This window comes from Lycorma delicatula, chromosome 11, assembly GCF_047948215.1.
Source record: "Lycorma delicatula isolate Av1 chromosome 11, ASM4794821v1, whole genome shotgun sequence".
Lineage (NCBI taxonomy): Eukaryota > Metazoa > Arthropoda > Insecta > Hemiptera > Fulgoridae > Lycorma > Lycorma delicatula.
In genome coordinates, this window is record NC_134465.1 from 23625391 (window position 1) to 23647398 (window position 22008).

A 22008-nucleotide genomic window follows, 5' to 3' on the forward strand; every position below is an offset into this window, starting at 1 on the left:
AAATTACAGACACGATGAAGAAGTCAATGACGATTGTAATAAATAAATTTTTTACTCCACGCTAACTAACACGTCTCTCCAATCACAGCCCACTCACTAACAACATGAACGGAATTCTCAACCGCATTATGCTTCTTCTGATTGTCCACCGCCGACGTAGTAACCGCAACTTTCTTTTCTATGATTTCCCGAAAACTCAGCACTCAGTTTAATAATCATTACATCCTACCGTTAAATGGGGCTCAATAACACTTCCAATTAAATCAATATCGCTCACCCAACTGTATAGAAGAAGACACGCTGTTGTAATGTTACTGGTTGCTATACCACCTCCCAACGATTCAAAAATATAGATGCTATACCGATAGTCGTCTTTAGGAGATTTTCTAATTTCATTAATAATTATATAATATTGTATATATAATGATTATTAAAACTAATACGTGCAAACATAGATAAGCGATACGGTTACATTCATTGTCACAAAAATTCAGAGTATCGTCCCATCAAATTATGGTAAAATGATAAATAGACTTTATTTAACAGCCTCTGTTCTCCTGTACTGGTGGTGAAAATGGCATATTTTGAAAGAATTTACTTTTAAATGAAAGGAAATAGAGAAATCAGACCTTGCCATTTTATCCCCATACGCTTTTCTTTACGTGAATTAAGAGAATAACATGAACCTCTTACATGTTTTCCTGATTATTGCGTAGCTTTTCTGTGTTGCAAGAAGTACACTCATCGGGAGATGTGTAGCCAGTTTTGTAGCTCAGCAGATTGACAGTTGATCGGTTGCTCTGACTATTAATTGTAACATTCGGCTGAATACCAAATGAAATGGATTCAAAGGAATTTACGGGATTACTTTTTACTAGACTAAATATTTGTTTCACACTTACAATATTATGTGTTGGTCACAAAGTATGTTTTGATACAAGGCAATTTCAATGTATGGATTTTATATCTTGATGTTGATAATAACCTTAAGATTTTCAGCCTCAGCGCAATTCACCAAATAAAATAATTTATGTTTTAATAATTTTTAATCAGTAAACGAAAACTAAATATAATCTAAAACTAAGGAATTGTTGCAAAAAAAAAAATAAATAATAACAATTTTGATCAGTAGAGAATATTAAAATAAATGTAAATAAAATCGGTTCCATTTTGCTATAATTGTTTGAAAATTTTCGTATAATATATCTCATTTACCTAAAACTCTTAGAAGTAGTTGACAGGACTTTTATTATTGCATATAATACTTTATCTGTTAGTAAAGGTGGCAGCATTATTGTATTGATTATTATGTCCTGCTAATATTATGTGTATTAAGATGCAGAAATAAAATGTTAAATAGATATTTTCATTACACGTTAATACTGTATATTTTAAAGAAATAGATATTCTAAGTTCGTATTAATTCGTTAGGTGAAAATTTTTATTCGTTTAACTTAATTAGAAATTTATAATAATTTATCTACAAATTTAATTTTTTCTTTCTTTTTTCAGGCAAAACACGTTTGAGTTAAATAATCGTACAGGCATAGATTCCCTTGAAAATCAAGATGGGAACGAGACCAGATATCCAATTAGATCAAAAACAGGATTGAATAAAACAGGGTAAGGAATAATTCAATTATATTTGTTTGTAATGGATAAATTTTTCGTATTTTCTTCTTTTTTTTTTTTTGATTTGGTCTTTTCCCTTTGTATATATCACAAGCGAACATACATCCAAGAATTATGAGAGCTCTCGTGCATTTTATCCTCTCAAACTTTCATCAGACAGCCGGGACGCTGTCAATTGTAGAGGACAAACGAGTTCCAGACCATATCGAAGGTGGAATATAAAAGCTGCCCACACAGACTGGACGGGAATGTCTTAAGCATAAATTAATCGCAAGAGGGAAGACTATGATTCTTTTCGGGGCGCCGTTCCTGGAGCAAGGGTCCATAAGTATGCCTACGTGGATTGCAGTACGAACAATTATCCATCGTTGAGTAGTCCTTAAGGCGACGCTTATCAGCCACAACATTTAAGTCCTGTTCTCTAATGTAAAGAACATCGAATTTTCCCGCTTGGTGCCCTATATTTCAACATCAGTAACATCGTTCCTCTGACATTATGTTTCACCATAAGATGGAGTCGATGAGAATACATCGAAAAATATCTGACTAACTAAGAGTCTTTTTCAACCTTCGCAAGAATTCTAACCCTTAGGTAAATGCGTCAAGGTCTTTAATGGGTAATTGTACCCGCCGTGACCGTGATGCCTTCAATATTGACCAGTGTTAGTTTGCATTACATGGTAGTCACATCATCTGTGTTTTGACCATTATGTGAATGCCCTCTCACTGACCTCCCAGCGCCAGCAGATGTTCACCTTATTCTTCAACAACGGGTATCGAACCGTTCTGATAATCAGTAATGGTTGTAGCCTGATTTTCTTTTTCGTCTGGCCTCGACTCCCATTACCCCAAAACGAAGTCCCATCAAAAGAAGCTTAGTGGATATTCTCCGGTTCAGACAAGTTTTAACGTAAAACCACAATTTTCTGTGCTGCCTTCAAAAACATGCTTTAGGATTTGGTACCAAAGCTAACCTTTTAAAAGGTAACAATAAAAGTCCTATCAACTATTTCTAAGAGTGTTGGATAAATGAGATATAATACACGAAAATTTTCAAACAATTATAGGAAAATTAAAGCTATTTTATTTACATTTATTTTAATATTCTCTACTGAACAAAATTGTTATTATTTTTTTTTTTTGCAACTATTCTTTAGTTTTAGATTATTTTTAGTTTTCGTTTACCGATTGAAAATGATTAAAAGATAAATTATTTTAGTATTTTATTGCAATTGTCGAGTGTAGTTCTTCCAGGATATTACAAAACCTTTTAACTATTAACTCAAATCCCCACATTTCTAAGAAACAAAAATTGATTTCCAAGTGTGAGTAAGCACTGAACCACTCAAATTACAGACACGATGAAGAAGTCAATGACGATTGTAATAAATAAATTTTTTACTCCACGCTAACTAACACGTCTCTCCAATCACAGCCCACTCACTAACAACATGAACGGAATTCTCAACCGCATTATGCTTCTTCTGATTGTCCACCGCCGACGTAGTAACCGCAACTTTCTTTTCTATGATTTCCCGAAAACTCAGCACTCAGTCTAATAATCATTACATCCTACCGTTAAATGGGGCTCAATAACACTTCCAATTAAATCAATATCGCTCACCCAACTGTATAGAAGAAGACACGCTGTTGTAATGTTACTGGTTGCTATACCACCTCCCAACGATTAAAAAATATAGATGCTATACCGATAGTCGTCTTTAGGAGATTTTCTAATTTCATTAATAATTATATAATATTGTATATATAATGATTATTAAAACTAATACGTGCAAACATAGATAAGCGATCCGGTTACATTCATTGTCACAAAAATTCAGAGTATCGTCCCATCAAAATATGGTAAAAAGATAAATAGACTTTATTTAACAGCCTCTGTTCTCCTGTACTGGTGGTCAAAATGGCATATTTTGAAAGAATTTACTTTAAAATGAAAGGAAATAGAGAAATCAGACCTTGCCATTTTATCCCCATACGCTTTTCTTTACGTGAATTAAGAGAATAACATGAACCTCTTACATGTTTTCCTGATTATTGCGTAGCTATTCTGTGTTGCAAGAAGTACACTCATCGGGAGATGGGTAGCCAGTTTTGTAGGTCAGCAGATTGTCAGTTGATCGGTTGCTCTGACTATTAATTGTAACATTCGGCTGAATACCAAATGAAATGGATTCAAAGGAATTTACGGGATTACTTTTTACTAGACTAAATATTTGTTTCAAACATACAGTATTATCTGTTGGTCACAAAGTATATTTTGATACAAGGCAATTTCAATGTATGGATTTTATATCTTGATGTTGATAATAACCTTAAGATTTTCAGCCTCAGCGCAATTCACCAAATAAAATAATTTATGTTTTAATAATTTTTAATCAGTAAACGAAAACTAAATATAATCTAAAACTAAGGAATTGTTGCAAAAAAAAATAAATAATAACAATTTTGATCAGTAGAGAATATTAAAATAAATGTAAATAAAATCGGTTCCATTTTGCTATAATTGTTTGAAAATTTTCGTATAATATATCTCATTTACCTAAAACTCTTAGAAGTAGTTGACAGGACTTTTATTATTGCATATAATACTTTATCTGTTAGTAAAGGTGGCAGCATTATTGTATTGATTATTATGTCGTGCTAATATTATGTGTATTAAGATGCAGAAATAAAATGTTAAATAGTTATTTTCATTACACGTTAATACTGTATATTTTAAAGAAATAGATATTCTAAGTTCGTATTAATTCGTTAGATGAAAATTTTTATTCGTTTAACTTAATTAGAAATTTATAATAATTTATCTACAAATTAAATTTTTTCTTTCTTTTTTCAGGCAAAACACGTTTGAGTCAAATAATCGTACAGGCATAGATTCCCTTGAAAATCAAGATGGGAACGAGACCAGATATCCAATTAGATCAAAAACAGGATTGAATAAAACAGGGTAAGGAATAATTCAATTATATTTGTTTGTAATGGATAAATTTTTCGTATTTTCTTCTTTTTTTTTTGATTTGGTCTTTTCCCTTTGTATATATCACAAGCGAACATATATCCAAGAATTATGAGAGCTCTCGTGCATTTTATCCTCTCAAACTTTCATCAGACAGCCGGGACGCTGTCAATTGTAGAGGACAAACGAGTTCCAGACCATATCGAAGGTGGAATATATGAGCTGCCCACACAGACTGGACGGGAATGTCTTAAGCATAAATTAATCACAAGAGAGAAGACTATGATTCTTTTCGGGGCGCCGTTCCTGGAGCAAGGGTCCATAAGTATGCCTACGTGGATTGCAGTACGAACAATTATCCATCGTTGAGTAGTCCTTAAGGCGACGCTTATCAGCCACAACATTTAAGTCCTGTTCTCTAATGTAAAGAACATCGAATTTTCCCGCTTGGTGCCCTATATTTCAACATCAGTAACATCGTTCCTCTGACATTATGTTTCACCATAAGATGGAGTCGATGAGAATACATCGAAAAATATCTGACTAACTAAGAGTCTTTTTCAACCTTCGCAAGAATTCTAACCCTTAGGTAAATGCGTCCAGGTCTTTAATGGGTAATTGTACCCGCCGTGACCGTGATGCCTTCAATATTGACCAGTGTTAGTTTGCATAACATGGTAGTCACATCATCTGTGTTTTGACCGTTATGTGAATGCCCTCTCACTGACCTCCCAGCGCCAGCAGATTTCACCTTATTCTTAAACAACGGGTATCGAACCGTTCTGATAATCAGTAATGGTTGTAGCCTCATTTTCTTTTTCGTCTGGCCTCGACTCCCATTACCCCAAAACGAAGTCCCATCAAAAGAACCTTAGTGGATATTCTCCGGTTCAGACAAGTTTTGACGTAAAACCACAGTTTTCTGTGCTGCCTTCAATAACATGCTTTAGGATTTGGTACCAAAGCTAACCTTTTAAAAGGTAACAATAAAAGTCCTATCAACTATTTCTAAGAGTGTTGGATAAATGATATATAATACACGAAAATTTTCAAACAATTATAGGAAAATTAAAGCTATTTTATTTACATTTATTTTAATATACTCTACTGAACAAAATTGTTATTATTTTTTTTTTGCAACTATTCTTTAGTTTTAGATTATTTTTAGTTTTCGTTTACCGATTGAAAATGATTAAAAGATAAATTATTTTAATATTTTATTGCAATTGTCGAGTGTAGTTCTTCCAGGATATTACAAAACCTTTTAACTATTAACTCAAATCCACACATTTCTAAGAAACAGAAATTGATTTCCAAGTGTGAGTAAGCACTGAACCACTCAAATTACAGACACGATGAAGAAGTCAATGACGATTGTAATAAATACATTTTTTATTCCACGCTAACTAACAGGTCTCTCCAATCACAGCCCACTCACTAACAACATGAACGGAATTCTCAACCGCAGTATGCTTCTTCTGATTGTCCGCCGCCGACGTAGTAACCGCAACTTTCTTTTCTATGATTTCCCGAAAGCTGAGCACTCAGTCTTATAATCATTACATCCTACCGTTAAATAGGGCTCAATAACACTTCCAATTAAATCAATATCGCTCACCCCAACTGTATAGAAGAAGACACGCTGTTGTAATGTTACTGGTTGCTATACCACCTCCCAACGATTCAAAAATATAGATGCTATACCGATAGTCGTCTTTAGGAGATTTTCTAATTTCATTAATAATTATATAATATTGTATATATAATGATTATTAAAACTAATACGTGCAAACATAGATAAGCGATACGGTTACATTCATTGTCACAAAAATTCAGAGTATCGTCCCATCAAAATATGGTAAAAAGATAAATAGACTTTATTTAACAGCCTCTGTTCTCCTGTACTGGTGGTCAAAATGGCATATTTTGAAAGAATTAACTTTTAAATGAAAGGAAATAGAGAAATCAGACCTTGCCATTTTATCCCCATACGCTTTTCTTTACGTGAATTAAGAGAATAACATGAAACTCTTACATGTTTTCCTGATTATTGCGTAGCTTTTCTGTGTTGCAAGAAGTACATTCATCGGGAGATGGGTAGCCAGTTTTGTAGGTCATCAGATTGGCAGTTGATCGGGTGCTCTGACTATCAATTGTAATTCTCGGCTGAATATCAAATGGAATGGATTCAAAGGAATTTACGGGATTACTTTTTACTAGACTAAATATTTGTTTCACACTTACAATATTATGTGTTGGTCACAAAGTATGTTTTGATACAAGGAATTTCAATGTATGGAAAAATAACAATTTTGTTCAGTAGAGAATATTAAAATAAATGTAAATAAAATAGCTTTCATTTTGCTATAATTGTTTGAAAACTTTCGTATAATATATCTCATTTACCTAAAACTCTTAGAAATAGTTGATAGGACTTTTATTATTGCATATAATACTTTATCTGTTAGTAAAGGTGGCAGCATTATTGTATTGATTATTATGTCCTGCTAATATTATGTGTATTAAGATGCAGAAATAAAATGTTAAATAGTTATTTTCATTACACGTTAACACTGCATATTTTAAACAAATACATATTCTACGTTCGTATTAATTCGTTACGTGAAAACGTTTACTCTTTTAACTTGATTATGAATTTATAATAATTTATCTAAAAATTAAATGTTTTCTTTGTTTTTTCAGTAACTACAGGTTTGATTCAAATGATAGTACAGGCAAAGATACCAGTGCAAACCACGAAGCCAACTATAATACATTTCCCATTGATCCAAAAATAGGCGTGAAAAAAACAGGGTAAGGAATAAGTCATATGAATTTGTATGTAATGGATAATTTTTTTTTTATTGGGTCTATACTATTCTCCATATTGGAATCCGACATACATCCAATAATAAAAATAGCTGCAGTATCTGCCAACGCCTCAAACTTCCACCAGACAGCCGGACGGGGTCAATTGTAGAGCGGCAAAACAGTTCCCGATCATTTCGATGGTGGAATATTTAAGCGGCCCACACAAACTTGACAGGGCTGTCTTAAGCCTAAATTAATCACAAGAGGGTACTCTATGATTCTTTTCAGGGCGCCATACCTGGAGCAAAGGTCCATGCGTATGCCTATGTGGATTGCAGTACGAACAATTATCCATCGTTGAGTGGTCTTTACCGGGATTCTTATAAGCCCCAAAAATTAGGTCCCGCTCTCTAATGTAAAGATCACCAAATATCAGCGCTTGGTTCCCTATACCTCAACATCAGTAACATCGTTCTTCGTTTCACATAATGTTTTACCATAAGATAGAGTATATGATAATACATCGAAAGTTAAAAATTACCTTTAGAAACTTGTTCATCATTCGCAACAAATCCAACTTTTAGGTAAATGCGTCAACGTCGTTAATGGGTAACTGTACCCGCCGTGACCATGTTTCCTGCAATATTGACCAATATTTGTTTGCATAACATAGTATCCACATCATCTGTGTTTTCACCAACATGTGAATGTCCTCTCACTGACATCCGAGCGCGAGCATGATGTTCACCTCAATCGCCAACAACGTGTGGCAACAACCGTTCTGATACTCAGTAAATGGTTGTTGGCACACAGTCTTTTTCGCCTGTGGCTGACTCCAAACACGAAGTCCCATCGAAAGAAGCTTAGTGGATATTCTCTGGTTCAAGAATTCATTCAACTCATGCACGTATGACCATAAATTTCGCAGAGGCTTTCAATAACAGGCTTCAGGATTTGTTGCAAACGATAACGTTTTGAAATCCAAAAAGTGTGAGACCAACATTACATCACTATATTTAGAATCGTCTGATAGGATTCGATTTTAGTGCCGCAAAAGCCAGATTCTTGGTTCGAACACTACCATAAATACAATGCCCGAAAATTTCCAGACCCTTCATGCGAATCCGTACCAACCGCAGCCTCTCTTTAACATCTATGAATCAGTCCAAAATTACGATATCTGAGCAGGGTCCACCATCTATGCTAGACTATCGGCACCGGCGTCGTTCACAAGAAATGAAGCAGCTATTATTACACGCAAGGGCTATCGATTAGAAATTATTGGAAAAGGATATCCATCATATACCTTCTCGTCCAGTATAGTTGAATGCACCATGCGAAGGAATAATCGCTAAGTATAGCCACAGTTATCCATCTGAACGGCCCCATATTCAATCACCTTCTGCGTTTTCGTGGCCAACCTCAAAGATTGTACTGGCGTCCTCGTAAAAGTCGAGTGTAGTTCTTCCAGGATGTTATAAAACCTTTTAAATATTAACTCAAACTATATATTTCTAAAGAACATTTTTTGATTTCGAAGTGTGAGTAACCACTCAAATTTCAGACACGATGAGGAAGTCAATGACGATTGTAATAAATACATTTTTTACTCCACGCAAACTAACAGGTCTCTCCAATCACAGCCCACTCACTAACAACATGAACGGAATTCTCAACTGCAGTATGCTTCTTCTGATTGTCCACCGCCGACGTAGTAATCGCAACTTTCTTTTCTATGATTTCCCGAAAGCTGAGCACTCAGTCTTATAATCATTCCATCCTACCGTTAAATGGGGCTCAATAACACATCCAATTAAATCAATATCGCTCACCCCAACTGTATAGAAGAAGACACGCTGTTGTAATGTTACTGGTTGCTATACCACCTCCCAACGATTCAAAAATATAGATGCTATACCGATAGTCGTCTTTAGGAGATTTTTTCTAATTTCATTAACAATTATATAATATTGTATATATAATGATTATTAAAACTAATACGTGCAAACATAGATAAGCGATACGGTTACATTCATTGTCACAAAAATTCAGCGTATCGTCCCATCAAAATATGGTAAAAAGATAAATAGACTTTATTTAACAGCCTCTGTTCTCCTGTACTGGTGGTCAAAATGGCATATTTTGAAAGAATTTACTTTTAAATGAAAGGAAATAGAGAAATCAGACCTTGCCATTTTATCCCCATACGCTTTTCTTTACGTGAATTAAGAGAATAACATGAACCTCTTACATGTTTTCCTGATTATTGCGTTGATTTTCTGTGTTGCAAGAAGTACATTCATCGGGAGATGGGTAGCCAGTTTTGTAGGTCATCAGATTGGCAGTTGATCGGGTGCTCTGACTATCAATTGTAATTCTCGGCTGAATATCAAATGGAATGGATTCAAAGGAATTTACGGGATTACTTTTTACTAGACTAAATATTTGTTTCACACTTACAATATTATGTGTTGGTCACAAAGTATGTTTTGATACAAGGAATTTCAATGTATGGAAAAATAACAATTTTGTTCAGTAGAGAATATTAAAATAAATGTAAATAAAATAACGTTCATTTTGCTATAATTGTTTGAAAACTTTCGTATAATATATCTCAATTACCTAAAACTCTTAGAAATAGTTGATAGGACTTTTATTATTGCATATAATACTTTATCTGTTAGTAAAGGTGGCAGCATTATTGTATTGATTATTATGTCCTGCTAATATTATGTGTATTAAGATGCAGAAATAAAATGTTAAATAGTTATTTTCATTACACGTTAACACTGCATATTTTAAACAAATACATATTCTACGTTCGTATTAATTCGTTACGTGAAAACGTTTACTCTTTTAACTTGATTATGAATTTATAATAATTTATCTAAAAATTAAATGTTTTCTTTGTTTTTTCAGTAACTACAGGTTTGATTCAAATGATAGTACAGGCAAAGATACCAGTGCAAACCACGAAGCCAACTATAATAATTTTCCCATTGATCCAAAAATAGGCGTGAAAAAAACAGGGTAAGGAATAAGTCATATGAATTTGTATGTAATGGATAATTTTTTTTTTATTGGGTCTATACTATTCTCCATATTGGAATCCGACATACCTCCAATAATAAAAATAGCTGCAGTATCTGCCAACGCCTCAAACTTCCACCAGACAGCCGGACGGGGTCAATTGTAGAGCGGCAAAACAGTTCCCGATCATTTCGATGGTGGAATATTTAAGCGGCCCTTACAAACTTGACAGGGCTGTCTTAAGCCTAAATTAATCACAAGAGGGTACTCTATGATTCTTTTCAGGGCGCCATACCTGGATCAAGGGTCCATGCGTAAGCCTATGTGGATTGCAGTACGAACAATTATCCATCGTTGAGTAGTCTTTACCGGGATTCTTATAAGCCCCAAAAATTCGGTCCCGGTCTCTAATGTAAAGATCACCAAATATCAGCGCTTGGTTCCCTATACCTAAACATCAGTAACATCGTTCTTCGTTTCACATAATGTTTTACCATAAGATGGAGTATATGATAATACATCGAAGGTTAAAAATTACCTTTAGAATCTTGTTCATCATTCGCAACAAATCCAACTTTTACGTAAATGCGTCAACGTCGTTAATGGGTAACTGTACCCGCCGTGACCATGTTTCCTGCAATATTGACCAATATTTGTTTGCATAACATAGTATCCACATCATCTGTGTTTTCACCAACATGTGAATGTCCTCTCACTGACATCCGAGCGCGAGCATGATGTTCACCTCAATCGCCAACAACGTGTGGCAACAACCGTTCTGATACTCAGTAAATGGTTGTTGGCACACAGTCTTTTTCGCCTGTGGCTGACTCCAAACACGAAGTCCCATCAAAAGAAGCTTAGTGGATATTCTCTGGTTCAAGAATTCATTCAACTCATGCACGTATGACCATAAATTTCGCAGAGGCTTTCAATAACAGGCTTCAGGATTTGTTGCAAACGATAACGTTTTGAAATCCAAAAAGTGTGAGACCAACATTACATCACTATATTTAGAATCGTCTGATAGGATTCGATTTTAGTGCCGCAAAAGCCAGATTCTTGGTTCGAACACTACCATAAATACAATGCCCGAAAATTTCCAGACCCTTCATGCGAATCCGTACCAACCGCAGCCTCTCTTTAACATCTATGAATCAGTCCAAAATTACGATATCTGAGCAGGGTCCACCATCTATGCTAGACTATCGGCACCGGCGTCGTTCACAAGAAATGAAGCAGCTATTATTACACGCAAGGGCTATCGATTAGAAATTATTGGAAAAGGATATCCATCATATACCTTCTCGTCCAGTATAGTTGAATGCACCATGCGAAGGAATAATCGCTAAGTATAGCCACAGTTATCCATCTGAACGGCCCCATATTCAATCACCTTCTGCGTTTTCGTGGCCAACCTCAAAGATTGTACTGGCGTCCTCGTAAAAGTCGAGTGTAGTTCTTCCAGGATGTTATAAAACCTTTTAAATATTAACTCAAACTATATATTTCTAAAGAACATTTTTTGATTTCGAAGTGTGAGTAACCACTCAAATTTCAGACACGATGAGGAAGTCAATGACGATTGTAATAAATACATTTTTTACTCCACGCAAACTAACAGGTCTCTCCAATCACAGCCCACTCACTAACAACATGAACGGAATTCTCAACTGCAGTATGCTTCTTCTGATTGTCCACCGCCGACGTAGTAATCGCAACTTTCTTTTCTATGATTTCCCGAAAGCTGAGCACTCAGTCTTATAATCATTCCATCCTACCGTTAAATGGGGCTCAATAACACATCCAATTAAATCAATATCGCTCACCCCAACTGTATAGAAGAAGACACGCTGTTGTAATGTTACTGGTTGCTATACCACCTCCCAACGATTCAAAAATATAGATGCTATACCGATAGTCGTCTTTAGGAGATTTTTTCTAATTTCATTAACAATTATATAATATTGTATATATAATGATTATTAAAACTAATACGTGCAAACATAGATAAGCGATACGGTTACATTCATTGTCACAAAAATTCAGCGTATCGTCCCATCAAAATATGGTAAAAAGATAAATAGACTTTATTTAACAGCCTCTGTTCTCCTGTACTGGTGGTCAAAATGGCATATTTTGAAAGAATTTACTTTTAAATGAAAGGAAATAGAGAAATCAGACCTTGCCATTTTATCCCCATACGCTTTTCTTTACGTGAATTAAGAGAATAACATGAACCTCTTACATGTTTTCCTGATTATTGCGTTGATTTTCTGTGTTGCAAGAAGTACATTCATCGGGAGATGGGTAGCCAGTTTTGTAGGTCATCAGATTGGCAGTTGATCGGGTGCTCTGACTATCAATTGTAATTCTCGGCTGAATATCAAATGGAATGGATTCAAAGGAATTTACGGGATTACTTTTTACTAGACTAAATATTTGTTTCACACTTACAATATTATGTGTTGGTCACAAAGTATGTTTTGATACAAGGAATTTCAATGTATGGAAAAATAACAATTTTGTTCAGTAGAGAATATTAAAATAAATGTAAATAAAATAGCTTTCATTTTGCTATAATTGTTTGAAAACTTTCGTATAATATATCTCAATTACCTAAAACTCTTAGAAATAGTTGATAGGACTTTTATTATTGCATATAATACTTTATCTGTTAGTAAAGGTGGCAGCATTATTGTATTGATTATTATGTCCTGCTAATATTATGTGTATTAAGATGCAGAAATAAAATGTTAAATAGTTATTTTCATTACACGTTAGCACTGCATATTTTAAACAAATACATATTCTACGTTCGTATTAATTCGTTACGTGAAAACGTTTACTCTTTTAACTTGATTATGAATTTATAATAATTTATCTAAAAATTAAATGTTTTCTTTGTTTTTTCAGTAACTACAGGTTTGATTCAAATGATAGTACAGGCAAAGATACCAGTGCAAACCACGAAGCCAACTATAATAATTTTCCCATTGATCCAAAAATAGGCGTGAAAAAAACAGGGTAAGGAATAAGTCATATGAATTTGTATGTAATGGATAATTTTTTTTTTTATTGGGTCTATACTATTCTCCATATTGGAATCCGACATACCTCCAATAATAAAAATAGCTGCAGTATCTGCCAACGCCTCAAACTTCCACCAGACAGCCGGACGGGGTCAATTGTAGAGCGGCAAAACAGTTCCCGATCATTTCGATGGTGGAATATTTAAGCGGCCCTTACAAACTTGACAGGGCTGTCTTAAGCCTAAATTAATCACAAGAGGGTACTCTATGATTCTTTTCAGGGCGCCATACCTGGATCAAGGGTCCATGCGTAAGCCTATGTGGATTGCAGTACGAACAATTATCCATCGTTGAGTAGTCTTTACCGGGATTCTTATAAGCCCCAAAAATTCGGTCCCGGTCTCTAATGTAAAGATCACCAAATATCAGCGCTTGGTTCCCTATACCTAAACATCAGTAACATCGTTCTTCGTTTCACATAATGTTTTACCATAAGATGGAGTATATGATAATACATCGAAGGTTAAAAATTACCTTTAGAATCTTGTTCATCATTCGCAACAAATCCAACTTTTACGTAAATGCGTCAACGTCGTTAATGGGTAACTGTACCCGCCGTGACCATGTTTCCTGCAATATTGACCAATATTTGTTTGCATAACATAGTATCCACATCATCTGTGTTTTCACCAACATGTGAATGTCCTCTCACTGAGATCCGAGCGCGAGCATGATGTTCACCTCAATCGCCAACAACGTGTGGCAACAACCGTTCTGATACTCAGTAAATGGTTGTTGGCACACAGTCTTTTTCGCCTGTGGCTGACTCCAAACACGAAGTCCCATCAAAAGAAGCTTAGTGGATATTCTCTGGTTCAAGAATTCATTCAACTCATGCACGTATGACCATAAATTTCGCAGAGGCTTTCAATAACAGGCTTCAGGATTTGTTGCAAACGATAACGTTTTGAAATCCAAAAAGTGTGAGACCAACATTACATCACTATATTTAGAATCGTCTGATAGGATTCGATTTTAGTGCCGCAAAAGCCAGATTCTTGGTTCGAACACTACCATAAATACAATGTCCGAAAATTTCCAGACCCTTCATGCGAATCCGTACCAACCGCAGCCTCTCTTTAACATCTATGAATCAGTCCAAAATTACGATATCTGAGCAGGGTCCACCATCTATGCTAGACTATCGGCACCGGCGTCGTTCACAAGAAATGAAGCAGCTATTATTACACGCAAGGGCTATCGATTAGAAATTATTGGAAAAGGATATCCATCATATACCTTCTTGTCTAGTATAATTGAATGCACCATGCGAAGGAATAATCGCTAAGTATAGCCACAGTTATCCATCTGAACGGCCCCATATTCAATCACCTTCTGCGTTTTCGTGGCCAACCTCAAAGATTGTACTGGCGTCCTCGTAAACGTCGATGGAATGGAATGCAAAGTTGGCAGGAGTCTATTACTCCCTACTTTATCGCAGAACCTGGACAGAGTCCGTTGCTGCTGGATCTTTCTAATCGGGCTTGTTTTTAAATGGGTTATTTTTTAATCTCGGATCTAATTTTTCAAGTTTTGTCTATTATTATTTTAGTGAATTTAAGACGGATTTAATTGCATTCCAATCCGTTGTTAAACCAGCGTTATCGAACCCATTTCATGGGCCGACCGCGGAAGGCTAGGCTTATAAAGCCTGTCCTCCCGACCTAATTCCCCTTCAGACCGTCCACTGAAGTCCTTTCGGTGCTAACTCTTTAATAGGCTAGCAGGATACGCCACAACGGGGCACTAGCTATAAGGAGGGAGCAATGTGTCCCCTTTTCCGGAGGAGTCGCAATTGCTGGGTTATTTTATCTTACTGTAAGTTTAACTTACAGATGGTGATACCTATTCGCGATCGCGGTTTTGGGGCGGCGATTTTCTGGAAAGAAGTAAACAGTAATTATTCTTTCCACGTAATTATTAACCTTCAGACACGCGTGTGTCTGAGAAGGGGTTGGGGGGACCGCGTGGCCGCAGTGAAGAAACCATTTGTTTTTCTGGTGGCTGTTGGCATCTGCAACAAAAGAAGCAGAACACACACACGAGAAAAAAAAAAAAAAAAATTTAATTTTTACTTTCCTTTCGACTGGCAGGATGGTAAACGTCGAGTGTAGTTCTTCCAGGATGTTATAAAACCTTATAAATATAAACTCAAACTATACATTTCTAAAGACTATTTATTGATTTCCAAGTGTGAGTAAGCACTGAACCACTCAAATTTCAGACACGATGAGGAAGTCAATGACGATTTTAATAAATATATTTTGTACTCCACGCTAACTAACAGGTCTCTCCAATCACAGCCCACTCACTAACAACATGAACGGAATTCTCAACCGCAGTATGCTTCTTCTGATTTTCCACCGCCGACGTAGTAATCGCAACTTTCTTTTCTATGATTTCCCGAAAGCTGAGCACTCAGTCTTATAATCATTACATCCTACCGTTAAATGGGGCTCAATAACACTTCCAATTAAATCAATATCGCTCACCCCAACTGTATAGAAGAAGACACGCTGTTGTAATGTTACTGGTTGCTATACCACCTCCCAACGATTCAAAAATATAGATGCTATACCGATAGTCGTCTTTAGGAGATTTTCTAATTTCATTAATAATTATATAATATTGTATATATAATGATTATTAAAACTAATACGTGCAAACATAGATAAGCGATCCGGTTACATTCATTGTGACAAAAATTCAGAGTATCGTCCCATCAAAATATGGTAAAAAGATAAATAGACTTTATTTTAACAGCCTCTGTTCTCCTGTACTGGTGGTCAAAATGGCATATTTTGAAAGAATTTACTTTTAAATGAAAGGAAATAGAGAAATCAGACCTTGCCATTTTATCCCCATACGCTTTTCTTTGCGTGAATTAAGAGAATAACATGAACCTCTTACATGTTTTCCTGATTATTGCGTAGCTTTTCCGTGTTGCAAGAAGTACATTCATCGGGAGATGGGTAGCTAGTTTTGTAGGTCATCAGATTGGCAGTTGATCGGGTGCTCTGACTATTAATTGTAACATTCGGCTGAATACCAAATGAAACGGATTCAAAGGAATTTACGGGATTACTTTTTACTAGACTAAATATTTGTTTCTCACTTACAATATTATGTGTTGGTCACAAAGTATGTTTTGATACAAGGCAATTTCAATGTATGGATTTTATATCTTGATGTTCATAATAACCTTAAGATTTTCAGCCTCAGCGCAATTCACCAACTAAAATAATTTATGTTTTAATCATTTAACGAATGATTAAAACAATCAGTAAACGAAAACCAAAAATAATCTAAAACTAAAGAATAGTTGCAAAAAAAAAAAAATAACAATTTTGTTCAGTAGAGAATATTAAAATAAATGTAAATAAAATAGCATTAATTTTCCTATAATTGTTTGAAAATTTTCGTGTTCTATATCTCATTCATCCAACACTCTTAGAAATAGTTGATAAGACTTTTATTGTTGCATATAACACTTTATCTCTTATTTAAGGTGGCAGCATCATTGCATTGATTGTTATGTACTCCTAACATTATGTCTATTATGATGCAGAAATAAAATGTTAAATAGTTATTTTCATTACACGTTAATACTGTATATTTTAAAGAAATAGATATTCTAAGTTCGTATTAATTCGTTACGTGAAAATTTTTATTCGTTCAACTTAATTAGAAATTTATAATAATTTATCTACAAATTACATTTTTTCTTTCTTTTTTCAGTCAAAACACGTTTGAGTCAAATAATCGTACAGGCATAGATTCCCTTGCAAATCAAGATGGGAACGAGACCAGATATCCAATTAGATCAAAAACAGGATTGAATAAAACAGGGTAAGGAATACTTCAATTATATTTGTTTGTAATGGATAAATTTTTCGTATTTTCTTCTTTTTTTTTTTTTTGATTTGGTCTTTTCCCTTTGTATATATCAGAAGCGAACATACATCCAAGAATTATGAGAGCTCTCGTGCATTTTATCCTCTCAAACATTCATCAGACAGCCGGGAATCTGTCAATTGTAGAGGATAAACGAGTTCCAGACCATATCGAAGGTGGAATATATAAGCTTCCCACACAGACTGGACGGGAATGTCTTAAGCATAAATTAATCACAAGAGGGAAGACTATGATTCTTTTCGGGGCGCCGTTCCTGGAGCAAGGGTCCATACGTATGCCTACGTGGATTGCAGTACGAACAATTATCCATCGTTGAGTAGTCCTTAACGCGACGCTTGTCAGCCCCAACGTTTAAGTCCTGTTCTCTAATGAAAATGATTAAAAGATAAATTATTTTAGTATTTTATTGCAATTGTCGAGTGTAGTTCTTCCAGGATATTACAAAACCTTTTAACTATTAACTCAAATCCACACATTTCTAAGAAACAGAAATTGATTTCCAAGTGTGAGTAAGCACTGAACCACTCAAATTACAGACACGATGAAGAAGTCAATGACGATTGTAATAAATACATTTTTTACTCCACCCCAAACTACACGTCTCTCCCGTCACAGTCAACTCACCAACAACATGAACGGATTCAACCGCAGTTGGCTTTTTCTGATCGTCCACCGCTGACGCAGTAGCCGCAATATTCTTTTTAATGATTTCCTGATGCTGGACACCCAATTGTTTAAACATTACATTACCTACCGTTAAATGGGGCTAAATGCCACTTCCAATTAAATCAATATCGCTTATCCCAACCCTATAGTAGGTGACACACTACTTGTGATGTTACTGGTTGCTATACCACCTGCCACCGATTCAAAAATGTAGATGCTATACCGAAAGTCGTTTTTAAAAGATTTTCTCAAATCATTGGCATTAGTATCGGTCAGTATATAATGGTTATTAACGGAATACATTCTAACTTTGATTAGCGATACGGTTACATTCAGTATCAACAAAATTCAGAATATTTTCACTTAAAAACCTAGTAAACAGAAAAATTTAGTTTCTTTAACACCCTCAATTCTCCCGTACTGGTCATCATAATGCAACATGTTGAAAGAATTTACTTTTTAATAAAAGGTAAGAGGACAATCAGACCCTGCAGTTTTATTTTTATTCGATTCTTCTTCACTAGAGTTAAGTGTAAAACATGAATCACGTTGAATCATGTTGAAACATGAATCATGTTTTTTTGATAATTGCGTTGCTTTTCTGTGTTTGATTAGTATCTTCATCGGCAGATGTGTAGCCAGTTTTGCAGGTCATCACTTTAGTAGTTGGACGGATGGTCTTGGGTTAATGTTATTACACTGCTAAATACCTAATGTAACAACTTAAGAGGAACGCCGTTAATTTATATAGACTGAATATTTTCCTTATAGATTCAATATTATCCGTAGGTAACAAAGAGCTTTTCATACAACCAAGCAACGTAAGGATTTTATATCTTTACGATGATAATAATCTTAAGATTTCCTCATCAGCGCAATTCACCAACTAAAATAATTTATCTTTTAATGATTTTTAATCAGTAGAATAAACAAAAATAATCGAGAGACCAATCAAACGAGGGTATATTTGAAAAATAAAATAAGAATAACAATTTTGGTCTTTAACGAAAAATAAAATGTATATAAAAAAAAATAGCTTCAAGTTTGCTATAATTGTTTGAAAATTTATGTGTAATATATCTCATTTAATGCAAACGGCTTAGAAATTGCTGATAGGACGTTTATTGATTCATGTAAAATTCTATTTGTTATAAAACGCGGCAGCATTAACCCATTGATTATTCTGTACTGCTAACATTTTGTCTATTATGATGCAGAAATAAAATGTTAAATAGTTATTTTCATTACACGTTAATACTGTATATTTTAAAGAAATAGATATTCTAAGTTCGTATTAATTCGTTACGTGAAAATTTTTATTCGTTCAACTTAATTAGAAATTTATAATAAATTATCTACGAATTAAATGTTTTGTTTGTTTTTTTCAGTCAAACCACGTTTGATCGAGACATAGCAATCGTATAGATTCCCCTGAAAATCAGGAAGAAAAGGTGAATTAATCCATATGTAGGAGTGAAACAAGCAGTGTAAGGAATATGTCATTTATTTTTGTATGTTATGGATTAGTTTTTTTTTTTTTTTTGATTGCATCTATCCTCTTCTCCATATCGGAATCGGACATACATCTAAGCATTAGAATAGCTCCAGTGGGTGCCATCGCTCCAAACTGCCACCAGACAGCCGGGAAGCGGTCTATTTTACAGCGTCAAAGGGTTACCCCCCCCCCCCATATCAATGGTGGAATATTTAAGCGGTCCACAAGACCACACGGGGCTTTCTTAACCCTAAACTAATCACAAGAGGGATGACTCTGATTCCTTTATGGCGCCTTTCCTTTAACATCGGTCCAAGTATATGCCTACGGGCTTTGCAGTACGAACAATTATGCACCGTTGAGTAGTCCTTACCGGGACGCTTTTCAGGTCCACTATTTAAGACGCGCTTCCGTATGTAAACAACGCCGAATTTCCCCGCCTTGTGCCCTATATCTCAACATCAAAACATCGTTCTTCGTCTGATCTTTTGTTTCGCCATATGACGGACTCAAGGAGAATACATCGAAAAATATCTGAGTAACTAAGATTCTTGTTTATCCTTCGCAACAAATCGACCTGTTAGGTAAAAGCGTCAACGACGTTAATGGGTAAATGTATCCGCCGTGACCATGGTGCCTTCAATATTGTCAAATATTTGTTTGCATAACAAATTAGCCACATCATCTTTGTCTTCGTTCAGTATGTGAATGTCCAGTTTTGTCCACTGGTTGCCTGCGTCCATACGAAATTTCTTGGATGCAAAGTGTTGCCACTGTTCTCCATCTGAACCGCTTTCGATTCCGGCATCACCGGCGTTTGTGTAGCCACCGTTAAATTTTCTATTGTTATATAATATATGAAATGAAACCTTTAACCCAATTATATAGCACTATCCATTTCTAAGGTATAGTCTACAATTGCCTTCTTCGTTTTAGTGGAGTATGCACTAAATTACGCAGGTTAGAGACACAGTGAAGAAGTCAACGAAGATTTGAAAGATACACTCCTTACTCCTCGCCAACGTATCTGTCTCTCTCGTCACAGCCGATCCACCAGCAACATTACCTGCCTTCCCGGTTGGACTAGCCACAGTCCACAGTTGCCGGACTAGCCACAGTTCCCGGTTGGATCCTCCACAGTCGGAGGAGTAGTCGCAATTTGCGTTTTGATGATTTTCGCGATGATGTGCACCCAATTCTATGAACATTAAAAGATATCGTTAAAGTGGGCTCAATGTCATATCCAATTAAATCAATATAGCTCATCCCAACCTTGTATGATAAGACACACAGCTTGTGATGTTAGTCGTCCCTATACCACCACCCATCGTTCCGAGCCTTGAGATGTTATACCGGTAGTCGTTTATAGTCTGGTTAGCTGAATATATCTCATATTCATCAGCCATTTCTCGGTAAGAATGCCTCTTATGAAAATTTCTAGGCAGACATTTGCATCAGCATAATACAAATAAAATTTGTTACCTTCACGTAGGCCTCAATCGGACATCATCACATACAACCTAACATGATTCCCTCAAAAATTTACCGATACTGCAGAAGCGCAGTCCAAGCGCCTACTGTAAACTTGCAAACTCTGTTTGTGTCTTCTTATACCTCACATAAGGAACAAGTTGTAACTCAAATGTGGATACACTCGTACCAATGAAATCTACGTTTTATACAAAAGAGAACGTCAGATCGACACCTCATAATTTTACCATATTAGGTCATCTAACATGGGGTATATACCTTCATTCCGGTCCGCGTAATAGTCGGGGACATAACCAATCATGGAGACAGTACCATATCGCAGCTCGACGCACTCTGTGCCGCTGTCCCCCAAAAGGACATTACGGACGATACCTGGTGTCCTACTAGACCGCCGACTTTCCACAAGTGTAATTCCCTCTTCCATAGGAGGGGGCCATACTACTAGGATCACTCTCAGTCGTAATTACAAACAACCAGTACTTGTGAGGTAATTTTTCACCAAAACTCCCCGTATCTAACAGCTTAGGGATTAATAAATAAAAACCTTTCTATGCCAATACTAGAATTGTTCGACTTGGAAACTGCTACAAGCCGGGTTTGAAGATTTCCCTTGAAATCCCTATTTTTGTCCATTCTAAAACGACGTCCATAAAATAGCATTCTTATCTTCATATTTACTTTTGATATTCTCTCTAGCTTTTTTTTAAATTTATTTCTTGGATCTTATCTTGAAATTGATCTTATTGTAATATTTTGGGCCGAATATTTTTCGTGCAATACATCATCCTATTATTTAAAGTTTACATTTTAATATTTTCTACTGTAATTCAGGATGTCTGCTACGTAGTGCGCTTCAGGAAGAATTACATTAGAATAGAGCTGGAGAAAATAAAGTACTT

General features: G+C 35.4%; 1 protein-coding gene across 16 annotated transcripts in view; it reads left to right on the forward strand.

Annotated features, from left to right (window-relative positions):
• The window catches only part of LOC142332560 (uncharacterized), a 150005-nt gene that overhangs the window by 125314 nt on the left and 2683 nt on the right, over nucleotides 1-22008 (forward strand). For 14 of the 16 annotated variants that reach the window (XM_075379025.1, XM_075379033.1, XM_075379027.1 and 11 more), the window contains 7 exons: nucleotides 1513-1623; nucleotides 4490-4600; nucleotides 7313-7423; nucleotides 10340-10450; nucleotides 13367-13477; nucleotides 17281-17391; nucleotides 19512-19610. In XM_075379025.1, the coding sequence (XP_075235140.1) occupies nucleotides 1513-1623; nucleotides 4490-4600; nucleotides 7313-7423; nucleotides 10340-10450; nucleotides 13367-13477; nucleotides 17281-17391; nucleotides 19512-19548 (703 nt within the window). In that variant the 3' untranslated portion in view covers nucleotides 19549-19610. The remainder of the gene's footprint in view (nucleotides 1-1512; nucleotides 1624-4489; nucleotides 4601-7312; nucleotides 7424-10339; nucleotides 10451-13366; nucleotides 13478-17280; nucleotides 17392-19511; nucleotides 19611-22008) is intronic. The other 2 variants (XM_075379028.1, XM_075379037.1) reach the window with 2 other exon arrangements.